This window comes from Kryptolebias marmoratus, linkage group LG11, assembly GCF_001649575.2.
Source record: "Kryptolebias marmoratus isolate JLee-2015 linkage group LG11, ASM164957v2, whole genome shotgun sequence".
In the NCBI taxonomy this organism is placed as follows: Eukaryota; Metazoa; Chordata; class Actinopteri; order Cyprinodontiformes; family Rivulidae; genus Kryptolebias; species Kryptolebias marmoratus.
Window position 1 is genome coordinate 4091609 of NC_051440.1, and position 12745 is coordinate 4104353.

The following is a 12745-nucleotide window of genomic DNA, read 5'->3' on the forward strand; positions in this document are numbered from 1 at the left end:
AAGTCAAGTAGAGATAAAATGACATTTGCACATACCTTGCATGTTTACACAATAAAAATATTATTTGCACATTCTGAAAGTGTGACAGTATTGCACAACTATTTGCACCTTACATTCTGAAAATGCAGTACTCGCTAAATTGACCTATTTCCTATTTTGGAGTTAAGTGTATTTATTTATTTTAATGTAGTTTAGTGTTTATTTCATTTGTGCGAAGGTAACTCGCAAATTAAGACTCATTGCCCAGTGTAACCCCTGTTTTGCTGTGTATATGACAATAAACCTCTTGAATTTTAAATCTACTTAAGACTTTACTCTTTATATTTTACCTCTGTCGTAGTTTTTTATTTATATTTGTTTTTTTTATTTATTTGTCTCTGTATAGTGTTTGTTTTCTTATTTGGACCTGCATAGAAACTCATTCAGATTCAAGATAGCTGCCACAGCTACTTTAGAAAGCACAAAATTGGCTACAACTCAGTCATTTAATTTAATTTAATTACTGAGCTAAAATTTAGTGTGAGCTGTGAGTGATCCCTTAGACACTGTGACTCCTAAAAGATTTTTTAGTTCCTTGTTTAAAAAATACTGCTGTAAACTACTGGTGGAAATGTCTGTTAGCAAAATATCTCATGAACCACAGAACATATCCTAATGAAACTCTCAGAAAGTAATCAGTGGATGCACGTCTTCAACTGATTAACTATTGGAGTCATTCTGGTATAAGATGGCTGCCACAGCTTAGAAAACACATGGCCATAAGTCAGTCATTTCCACAGACATTTAGCTATAATCTGCTGTAATAGTAGCTGTCAGCTTTCTCTAAGATGTGTTGTTATAAGAGAGACCCTTCAGTTCCTTTGTTTGAAATGTTCCTTAAAACTATTTTAGAAAAACTGAACAGATTTTAGTTTAACTCTCAGAAAGTAATCTTTATTTGTAAACTTATGGAGTAATTGGGACTTAAGATGAGGAAACAGTATTTATATACCATCCGTTTTCTTTACCAGCTTCTCCTTTTTCAAGTCGCAGGGAGCTGGTATTTATCTCCAGCAGTCACTGTGTGAGAGGCGGGGGACAGGTCTCCAGTCCATCACAGGGCCACATAGAGACAAACAAGACAAACAACCATTCACCCTCTCACTCACACCTAGGGACAATTTCAGAGACACCAGTTAACCTAACATGCATGTTTCTGGTCTGTGGGAGGAAACCCACATGAGCACAGGGAGAACATGTAAACTCCACCCAGAAAGGCCCCAGGCTGGGATGCGATTCTGCAACCTTCTTGCTAGGAGGCAACAGCTCTAACCACTGCACCACTGTGCCACCTTTTTGGTCAAATTATGTTTTTCCACTTTTTGGCAGTCTTACTGTCCCACAGTTTGTTCTGTTGTCCAAAGCTTAGGTAACTCTTTGAATTTACCATGTGTCTAGTTAAAGCGCAGGTAAGCTAGTATAAAAAGTAAAAGCTTAATCTTTTTAATCGGGCACCTGGGATACCCTTGAAATAGACACTCTGTAGATGTTTTTGTTTCCATTAAAACATGGAAGTGTCTGTGTCTCTCTCAATTATGCATCAGAGAAACAGCAACCTATCTTCTCAAGGCTAAAGAAATGTCAAACACTGCCATGGAAAAGTAAGCCTCTTGGTTGGACGGGTGTGTTCTTTCTTTTCCTTCTCTCCTTCTGCATCATATGATCACTCACTGAGGCTTCCTGTTTGCCAGACAAGACATGTTCTGCTGCAGAGCGTTTCAAAAGGATTGTTTTTAAAAGGTAAGTGGTTTTAGTATTTAGTACAAATATACTTTAGTTCTGATGTTTGAACAAATCAAAGTAACTTAGTTTACTTTTATGGGAGGGTCAACAAAGAAACTGATTGCAGTTTGGTTTACAAACATGTTAGTAAGTAAAATAAAAATTAAATTAATGAATATAGAAATTATTTAAACAAAAAAAAGATTCATGTTAGGGATATGTTTGAAAACTACGCCTTGGTCGACCACATGCTTGCGGATTTATGACTTAAACAAAACTCGTGCTAGGGATCCTCTTTCAGTTTAGCAAAACTTGCTTTTTAACGATAATGAACTAAAATAACATATTTTTTGAACGGAGTCTGGCAGTGGCCCCTTGCTCAGAACTATGAGAGGGTCTCTCTCCCTCCGAACCTGCGCCGGAGTCCACTGAGGTAGAGAAACACCGGGATGTGGCCACTGACGGCCCTAGGCGAGATTTTTGGCAGCCATCTTGTAAAGTGTCACGTGCGTCACTTCGAGCTATTTACTCGAGGAGGCCGGACATTGTTCACGTCTTGCGCGTTCTATCTGCTGTGTCATCACTACATAAGCCCAGAAAAGGCCTTAGTTTGTTTAAACAAACGTCTGTCGTGCATAATGTAAAAACAGGATTCTGCAATGAACCAGCAAGCCAGGTAAAGCATGAGAGTTGGCAAAATATCATTACCATACAAAAATGACTAGTGCTGTTATCATTTTAACCACCAGACTGAAACATAACTTCACTTAAGTGACTAAGTACTTTACATGTCTGCTCAGGGCTCTGCTGCCAGGGTGTGTGCATATGCAGATATGTCTGTTATAAATAACAAAGCAAATAGGCAAAATAACATTCCTGAACAGATTTTAATCAGTTTTGGCAATTGTGCTAACTTGTGCAAAATACAATGGACATTAAACAAGAATGTTACCAAACCCGAGACTTGAAGTGCCCTCGATAAATTCTTTTGTTTAACTTAAACACAGGGCTGAGGTGACTGCAGGCAATGTTATATGTAGTAGTAGACATCCAGTCTAGATGCTGTAAACATGTTTTACCGTCCTGTGGTCTACAGACTCACACAACTCTATCGGCAACATTGCAATTTTGTATTATAGGACAAAAGTTATTGACACTACTTACAGGGGTCAGTGTGTTTTCCGTGTATACCTGTCAGTACACTACAAGACCGTTCCACTTGATTCTAAACTAAAAAAAACCTGATGAAACTGAAAACACAGATAGTTCTACATAATTACTCATTTTTCTGAATGGTGTGTAATTTATAACTTTAGTAAATGTATGTTTTGATTTATGAAGTATTTTCTGATAGCATATGCATACATAATGGACAAGACAAAAACTCAAAAAGGTCATGTTTTCAATGGTTTGTGTGCTAATATGGCATAATGCTCTACACAAGTGGTTGCCAAGCTTTTCAGCTTTTGACCCATAAATTAATAGTGACAAAGGTGTTCTACCCCATCTGTTGGCTGTTTAAATATCCCAAAAAGGTAAAGACCTTATTAAATAAGAGCATAATGACTGCAAAAACAGTACTAACATCCATTATGCTATGTTTTAAATCAATTTATGATTTGTATTTCAATTCTCTGTCACAGTTATGGTGCAAATATATCATAAAAATTAGGTTTCATATTGTAGGTTGATATCTGGAGATTACCTAAGGACCCCTACTTCGTGTTGGGTGACCCACATTGGGGTCCCGACCCCAACTTTGGGAATCAATGGTCTATGCTTTGAAGTGTGGGCTCTGATAATTATAACAATTAATGGAAAAACACTCGACTCTTTCGCTGAGTTTAGGTTTGTTTACTCTGATATTGATGGCCTGCTGACATTCTGGCAGTGTGTGAAAACGCCCATTACATGTTGCCACATGTAGCACTTCTCAAGATGGCGGCTCAAATTCTCGTCCCAGTAAGCATCGCTCCGGTGCCAGCGTTCTTCTCTGGTGGAGCCAGCCTGGTGACGTCACGCCAACATGGCCGCACGGAGGACGTAGCCACATCACACGGGTAAACAAACAAGTCGGCTTGGTCTATGGGTTCTGGCACAATGAGTTTTGACACCGCTCTTTGAGCAGACTTTTGCTCAGAGTTAACGAAAGAGTCGAGCCGCCATCGTCCGGAGTTTTAGCTAATTAGCCGCTTATATCCGCTTCTTCTTCTTCGTTTCTGTTTCGGGCTGGTTGGTCAGCTGGAGCACGGCTCGAGTTCTCACACGGGTAAGCGCCACATTTAAAACTGTGTAACAACATTGTCCTCTGCTGTTGGGGCTGTTGATTTAGCATATAAAAACAGGCAAAAAGGACTGAAAATAAGTGACAGTTTGTATAATGCTTCAGGACTAATGTCTGTTTTTATCTGTTTATTTAGCCTATTTGTTTAAGAAAAAAACAAAAACAAAACTCATTTACATGTCCTGTAAGTGATTTCATGTTTTGCTATTTACACAAATCCTGCGGAGGAGTTATTTTTAATTTCTAGGTTGACATTCAGTTCTAAGTTAATTTAAGCAATAAAGAGATACTTTAGTCCATAACTACCAATGGACACTTGTTTTATTACTTATATTTGGACATAATTTAAACTGTATTTAATACAGTGTCAGGAGATTAAACTTTAAATTCAAAGGGCGATGTAGTTCAGATATAGTTAGCAGAAGTTAATTCTGTGACATTGACACTGCTTGCTGTGGGTCCTTGGTCAACAGTTCTAATAATCCTATTTGAAAATGTAAACGTACCGACCATAATGTGAGGTTAGGCTTCCCCTGTCTGGTTAGGATTAGAAATGTCCCACTCCCGTACCCCGACCCCAAGATTGGCAACTCTGAGCGCAACTGCTGCTTTCTCTCCTCCGTGTCCAGCAGCCTCGATGAACACAGCCTGAAGCACATGAGTGACCGCATGGGCAGCAGGGCGCCGGCAGCTGCGGAGGATGGAGAGCGGAGTCTCGTTGGGCCACCGTCCGGAGACGACGAGCACCTCCTGGGCCAAGACGTCTCTACGCCGTATTTCGTCTACGTGTTGGCGTTCTTCTCCGCCCTGGGAGGCTTCCTGTTCGGTTATGACACCGGGGTGGTTTCCGGGGCCATGCTGCTCCTGAAGAAGGAGATGAACCTGAATGCCCTGTGGCAGGAGCTGCTGGTTTCCAGCACTGTCGGGGCCGCCGCGCTCTCTGCCCTGGCCGGGGGCTCCTTGAATGGCTTGCTGGGCCGCAAGATTTGCATCCTCATGGCCAGCTTCATCTTCAGCGTTGGTGGCATTATACTGAGTATTGCCCAGGGCAAAGTGGTCCTCCTTGCTGGCAGAATCGTAGTGGGTTTGGGTATCGGTAAGTAGCTGTAGAAACTGTAGAACTAGAGCAGAGTACCAAAAATATATAGCTTTAGTATGTTAACACAAAACTGATTTTCTCGCCCCTAACAGGCATCGCTTCCATGACAGTTCCTGTATACATTGCAGAAGTTTCCCCCCCTCACCTGAGAGGCCAGCTGGTCACGATTAATGCCCTCTTTATCACTGGTGGCCAGTTTGTTGCCAGTGTAGTTGATGGGGTCTTCAGTTACCTGAGCCACAATGGATGGAGGTAGACTTCTTTTCTTCTGCTGGTGGCTTTTTTTGACAGAGTGTTATTTCAGTTTTTTTGTCCTTCAACTCTTTATCAATAATTAAATCTGTTGCTGCTGTGAGAATGTAGCCATTGGCCCAGTTTTTGGTTCATCCAGAGTCACTGGAGAGACATTTGAGTCGGATTTGCGAAGCAGCAGCTGCTGCCTCTTCCGGCGTTCCCCCGCTTCACTCCTCCTCATCCTCTCCCCTCCGTAGGTACATGTTGGGCTTGTCCACCGTGCCCGCAGTGCTGCAGTTTATCGGGTTCATCTTCCTGCCAGAAAGCCCTCGCTGGCTCCTGCAGAAGGGCCAGAGCCAAGAGGCGCGTTGTGTCCTCGGCAGGATCCGAGGGGACCGGAGCATCAACGAGGAGTACGACACCATCAAAGCCAGCATCGAAGAGGAGGAGAAGGAGGCAGGGGCAGGTCAGGGAGCTCCGCAAAGCCGGAAAACAAAGTTGGAAGATTGGTTTTATTCAGGGCAAAGGTGGAAATTCAGCTAACTGTTAAAAGCCTGTAATTTGAATTTCAGGAGGGCTCATTATTTTGCGCATCCTCAGCCACGGTCCGACTCGCAGGGCTCTTGTTGTTGGTTGCGGCCTGCAGATGTTCCAGCAGCTGTCTGGCATCAACACGGTCATGTAGGTTCACTGATACCTTATTGAGCATCCCAGTAACACTTGATAACGCCGGTCAAAGCAGAGTCTGTTCTGACTGGAACTACTTGTCCCTTTCAGGTACTACAGTGCAACCATCCTGCAGATGGCGGGGGTGCGGGACGACAAGCAGGCGATCTGGTTGGCGGCAGCAACTTCAGCCACCAACTTTGTGTTCACCCTGGTTGGAGTCTGGCTTGTGGAGAGGGTGGGCCGCAGGAAACTGACTCTGGGCAGTCTTTTAGGTTTGTAACTCTGAGAGTGTTGCGGGGACCATGTTAGTGGCTGACGGTTGAGCTCGGATAATGTTATCTTCTTTCCTAATTAAAGCGTTGTTGACTGTTTGTTTCTCCTCTAATGCAGGCACCGGTCTGAGTTTAACGTTGTTGGCAGTTGGGTTCTTGCTATCCACCCAAAACTCTCCGCCTGTTACCCTTCACCCCGTGGACCCTCACAATTCAACCTGCAGACTTTATGGGTAAAAGAAATGAAATTCACCGAACGGGCCGTTCCCATTTGTTTTCAATAACTGATTTTAGGTGGCATGTTTTGCTGTCAGAAGTTTATGATGTAGTGTCTTTTTGATTGGTTGCTACAAAACGTGAATAGTCACATTTCTGTGTATGAGAACATCCAGTGTCTTCCCTGATTGAAGCCACATTCAGTCAAAATACTCCTCACTGTGTTTGGAGTTTTCTGCAGCTGTACTCCTCAAGCATTTCACCTCGGCTCATTCCTTGACCTCTTGCCCTCTGAGCCTGTTGGGACTGAACATGAGTTGGCAGCTTCTGTTATATAAACATACTAAACTTGCCCTTGTTTCACCTTAACAATCTTCAAAAATCTGTTCATGAGTCTAAAGCAGGGGTAGGCAACCCTGGTCCTCGAGGGCCACCATCCTGCAGGTTTTACTTGTTTCTCTGCTCCAACACACCTGATTTGAATCAATGGGTGATTAACAGGCTTCTGCAGAACATGAAGAAGTAATTTAACCTCTGAATCAGGTGTGTTGGAGCAGGGGAAACAAGGAAAACATGCAGGATAGTGGTCCTCGAAGAGTAATGTTGATAGAACTAAAAGGCCTCATTTAAAAATTTTGGTCCAACTTTTCAAGAATGAAACATTTGTCAATCGACTCTGCATAATCTTGTTTTCTTGATTGATAAGCTCCATATGTCAGCCTTCATCAGGGTTACAGGGATATTTTGACCATTTTGAATTGAGGTTCTGTGAAAGAATTATGATCACTTCACATCTTACCTGTTGTAGACAGCTCTTTGAATGACCTCATTTTGGAGAAATTGTTTAATTCTGAGCTAACGGCTCGTCTGAACTCAGCCAAGACCAAAGTGGATTGCTGAACATCTCCAGTCTCAAAAATTTAATGCCAATTCATGCAAACACTATTGTGAAAACTCTTGCACTGCCGTCAGGTTCTCCATACTCCGTTATTTCCATGGAAATCTGTAGCAATGCCAGTGCAAACAGAAGCAGCTGCAGGTAGCTGTAGCATTTCTGGTGCAGCCTGGGGTCAAATTTCACTTTGGCCCCAGGCTGCATGAGATGCAATAAACGTTTTGAGATTGGAGCTGTTTTAAGGTGGCAGCAACCTCTTTTAGTCTTGGCTGCCTTCATATAAGAAGTTAAACTCAGAGTTTGTGACGTTCCTTCTTCCTCCGTCTTGCAGCTCCTGTGACTTGTGCATGTTGGACCCGGAGTGTGGATTTTGTTACCGTGAGAACGGAACCATGGCTTACGAGTCTTCCTGCATTCCTGTCAGTCGGGCGTCCACAGACCATGCTGCCTGGGGAAGGTCAGAAAGAATTCCTGATGTTTTTCACATATTTAAAAAGATAACAGTACGACTACAGGTTCTTAAAACGTAATTGACATGCTTTTCGTGCTGTTAGATCACTTGTCTCTTTTATGATTTGAATGAAATTGAATTACAGCAAGAGTATCTTCATTGTGCTTTATTTTTCCATCCAGGTGTTCTAATAGTACAGAAGAAAGTGACGGCCTTATTTGGGCTTACAATTACTGTCCTACGTCCTACTCCTGGATTGTCTTGTTAGGCCTCATCCTATACCTTGCATCCTTTGCTCCAGGTCTTTACATCTTTTTCTTCTTTAAGTCTAAATAAACTAGCTTTCGTCTTCACTACACCTGCTAAGAAATGACCAAACCAAGCAACCATTGTGTCCTGTCAGGATGATGGACGATAACTAATGGTTATTACCCACATGTCACAGGTATGGGCCCCATGCCGTGGACAGTGAACTCAGAGATCTACCCTCTCTGGGCACGCAGCACTGGCAACGCCTGCTCAGCAGGCGTCAACTGGATTTTCAACGTCCTCGTGTCTCTGACTTTTCTTCACGTCACAGAGGTTTTGACGTATTACGGTAAGACTCTGTCGGGAGGTCCGCTTCGAATCAGTGCGTATCCAAAGCGTGAAACTTGCATTCATGTTTGAGGTGACACCTTTCAACACAGAGCTCTTTTGTACTCAACCATGTAAATTAATTCAGCTGTTGTCATAGGTGCACAGCTTTTTCTGGACAATCCATCCACTTGAAAGTGATTTCTTTCAAAGTGGGATCTAATTTATGTACTGTTAGGGTTGCACAATTAATCCAGTTTGTAGTTTTGGTTTAGATTTTTCTCCCAAACCTTTACAAAAACAGCATAATTGACAAAAAAAGCGATTATTGCTAAATAATATTTGGTGATCTGGGGATCTCTAGCCATATATTTTAAAAGGGGAACCTCCAAGCTTTATAATGAGGTCAAAACATTATATGAAGGGATTTCCCAGTTGTACAGCAGCCGGCAGAGGAAAATGGTCAGTTTCAAAGGAAATTATAGGTGTTTGAAGACAAAGGCTTATTTTTGAAGAAGTACCTGTTTGAAAACCTGGATTTAAAAATAGATTATGAAGAACACATGCTTTTTTAGTTACTGGGATCGCTGCGTGGGGACTTTATGAGCTTGTTTTTAAGAAAATCTCAATTACGGCAAGAGTCAGTATTTTCACTTTTTGCACTCCAGCTTATGCTCATTCTGACTCATTTTGGGAACGTCCAACAGGACGGTATCAAGGAAAGTTTCACATTCAAGGCAATTCAGTTTTTTAAGTGCAAAAATGCATCTTTTCCAAACCCAATGAATAATTGTTTTTAATAATCATGATTACAATTTTGACCAAAATAATTGGGGTTATGATTCTTTTCCATACTCAAGCAGCCCTGTGTTGTTGTATGTTTTATTATGTGACAATGAAATTCCAGGCAAAGTAAGAAAAATACAGAAGCTTGACAGTTTGAGATTCCTAATCCTTATCTAAACACCATCAGTTTTTGCACACAACCCATAAAAATAAGAACTAGAACCAATCTAATTATTTATTGAGGGAAAATATTCAATATTTTATAGCTGTGGGTGACAAAAACACATGAATCTCGTAGATTATCATGTGAGTATCGGTGATCAGTGATGTGGCACTAAAGCCTGATCTTTGTAACATGTGTTCATGAACGTGTATATAAAAAGGAGAACTAAAGAGATTTTTAGAGAACCAATAAGACGTTGGTGCTCATCAGGCTGGAACAGGTTATAAATCCACTTCTCACAAGTTTGGACTTCATAAATTCACTGAAAGATTATTTATGCTTCAAAAATCCAGGTGGTCCACCAACAAACATCACTCAAAGAGCAAGTGTGCAACCTTGACAAGCACGTAAACAACTAAACACCTCTGTCACATCATCAAAGACCAATATTCATAGGCCTACAGTCATGGACTCAATGAACAGCAATGATCTAAATCAATCGTTCCCAAAGTTGGGGTCGGGTCCTCACTGTGAGTCAAGAAGCACCTACTTTGGGGTCTTGAGATGATTTCCAGGAATTGAATTAAGGTTAATAATCTGCTAATATCACAGTGTTGCAAGAACTGTTTCAAATGACAAAAACGTAGTCATATATTTTGGTAGAAGCAGCGTAATGGTTGTTAAGACAGTTTATCTTATCATTATGCTCGTGTTTAATCAGCAAAGTTTAAATTCTTCAGCCAAAGATACTTTGGGTCGTGAGTCTCTGTTATTTTTAAGAATTTGGGAACCACTAATGTGAACAACAGGGCTGCAAAGAAAAAACGTCATTTGGTATCAGATCAAAGTTATGCGAGTGCAGGTGGTGAAGCATGGTGGTGTGATTATAATGATTTGGGTCTTTTAGCAGCATTTTATGTCAAACTTTCAACATAAACCATGACCAACGTAACTCTTAACCAACTGTGAAAAATCTAAAACTGTTGAGATAAAAAAACAAAACAAAAAAAAAACCCCAACAACATCGAGATTTTGGGAGAACTTTGTCTTCACACACGTCCATGTTTCTGTCCCCCAGGTGCGTTCTTCATGTACACGGGCCTGGTGGTGCTGGGGCTCGTCTTCGTCTACAGCTGCCTCCCAGAGACCAAAGGCTTACAGCTGGAGGACATCGAGAACCTGTTCACCAGGCAGCTCTGCACCTGCGGGGACTCCGCCGCCAATGACAATCGCTACATCCACTACGTCCGGGTAAAAGGCAGCAACTACCTCCATTCTGACAATGACGCCTCTGACGTAGAGTAGACTGGGCGTTTCGGGGTTTTTTTTTTTACTCTCTTTTGGTTCCTCTTCCTTTTCGGTTTTGAGACTGCTCATGCAGGGAGGAAACGTGCGATCAAGAGCACTGACTACATCTGGAGCACCGCACGAGTGACTCTTACTGTACGCCAGCTGTTGTTACCCGCCCGTCCCTATGATATCTGGGCGTCAGGCTGCTTCAGTTTTTTATTATTAACTATTATTTTTATTGTTTTTCTAGTGAGCAATTACTAGTTTTGTATATCATTACGACAGGGAAGCAAATCTCTCCTGTTTTGTTGTTTACAGAGATTAACTGTGATTGTTGCTGGAATGATTAATGTCCTGGAAAAACACCAGAGACCTAAACACAAATTATAAAAAACAACAACAAACAAATCTTATGGCTACAAAAATCAACTGCATGAAAGACAGGAAGTGTTTTTTTGTTGTTTTTTTTCCCCCCAAAATGCATCCTTCAGATAATTTTTGAACAAACACCCAGACACTTAAAACCAGTGATTGGGAGGACCTCTCTGCATGATTTCGGTCTGATTATCCAGTCTTTGTACTTGATTGCACCAGCAAGAATGTGTTTCTTCTCAAGCACTTTTTTTAAAATCCAGAGCTGATTTCCGACACCTTTGGACGTTGTCGGAGCTGCACTTTTTTCATAAAACACATTCTTGTTGGCATCACTGATGTGGGTTTACTCCTATAATGTATGATTGTTTTATTATGCGTCCAGCACTTTGGTCCTGTGGGTGTTTAAGGTGCTCTATAAATAAAGATGGTGTGGTATGGAATAATCTGCACTGGTGTCGGACAGAACAACTAATCGTGACATGCCGTTGTCTTCAGTGAGGACCTGCACTATGAAAGCCAAATGGGTGTCTTTTTTAATTTTTTACTTTAATTTAACTTTTTCAAATGATACCACTTCCTGAAGGCGTTTGCGAGAATAAGTTTTCCCACATTTTCTTTAGCGAAGTTCGGATTTCAGCCCAGCACAGTATGGAGCAGTGGACTCAGACAGTGCCATAGCCTATATAACTGTAAGTACAGCGTCCAGGAAGTCTTTACGCTTAAAGCCTTGCTGCTATTTTCTAACTGAATATGCCTTTTTAACTTTTAGCTTTATGTGTTTGTTCTTGCAGCTGAGATAATCACAATCAAGCATTTCTCTTTTGTGCAGAGCGTCCCTTTTGCAGCGGTTCACTCTGATAAATGCCAGTTTGGTTCAACGGTACTGTTAGCATTTGCAAAATGTGCAGAATTTCCTATTCAAGTGTTTCTTATGTTGTGATTTTCATTCTGCAGTACAGACTATGAAGTGTTTGCAAATTGCACAAAATGTTCATTTAAGAACACGTTTATTTCTATGTTGTGTTGTTTGTCTTATATTAGTGTATTGGTTACCCTAAAAAAATCTATGATTAGTATCATCTGTGAGTTGTTTTTTTTAATTCAAAACAAATCACCTGAGCACAAAAATAAACACAGAAATTCAGCATTTGGAAAATAAAGAATTCTGGCTTTGTCATTTTCTGCAAGAGTCACCATTTATCCTCAGGTTGATGTAATCTTGTGCATACGTATTGATATTCGAAACATTTAAAATCATATTGTAGATCTATTTTTGTATTTACGGTAAACAAAAAACATGTTTTGTCATCAGAACCATGTGTGTGTGTGTGCATGAGATCCTCTTGTTTATGAATGTGCGGTGTACATAATTTATTCGGCTGATTAGGTTACTGTACCATTGAGGAAAAAACAGCAAGTCTATGTAAAGCAGTGAAATAGAAATGATGCTCAGTAATAGCTGTTGTTTTGTGAGGACTGTGTGGGATTATCAAGGGATAAAGGGTCATGTAAAAACTATCAGGTCTTCATTCCGTCATCAGTTTGTTTGGAAAATGGTACAAATTTTGCAATATTTAATGTTACATTTTCATATTTCAGATGTTTTGTTGGATCTTCTGTCATCCTAAAATGAAAAAAAAAAAATTCAGTTCTTTAAGTATCAAAAGAATAAAA

General features: G+C 41.0%; 1 protein-coding gene across 6 annotated transcripts; it reads left to right on the plus strand.

Annotated features, from left to right (window-relative positions):
• Positions 1–1632: 1632 nt before the first annotated feature.
• Positions 1633–12740, plus strand: slc2a13b (solute carrier family 2 member 13b). 6 transcript variants are annotated; one of them, XM_025009098.2, is made up of 13 exons: positions 3744–4030; positions 4678–5141; positions 5237–5396; positions 5636–5844; positions 5951–6059; positions 6156–6319; positions 6438–6552; positions 7762–7887; positions 8064–8182; positions 8327–8479; positions 10485–10657; positions 11692–11760; positions 11863–12740. In XM_025009098.2, the coding sequence occupies exons 2-13, from the start codon at positions 4703–4705 to the stop codon at positions 11869–11871; spliced, it is 1845 nt and encodes a 614-aa protein (XP_024864866.1). In that variant the 5' UTR covers positions 3744–4030; positions 4678–4702; the 3' UTR covers positions 11872–12740. The 6 variants fall into 6 exon arrangements, 5 of the variants coding, with proteins under 5 accessions (XP_017285697.1, XP_024864864.1, XP_017285695.1 ...); XM_017430208.3 differs by lacking the exon at positions 3744–4030 and adding an exon at positions 1633–1779 and having other exon boundaries at positions 4675–5141; positions 11692–12740; XM_025009096.2 differs by lacking the exon at positions 3744–4030 and adding an exon at positions 1633–1779 and having other exon boundaries at positions 11692–12740.
• Positions 12741–12745: the final 5 nt, after the last annotated feature.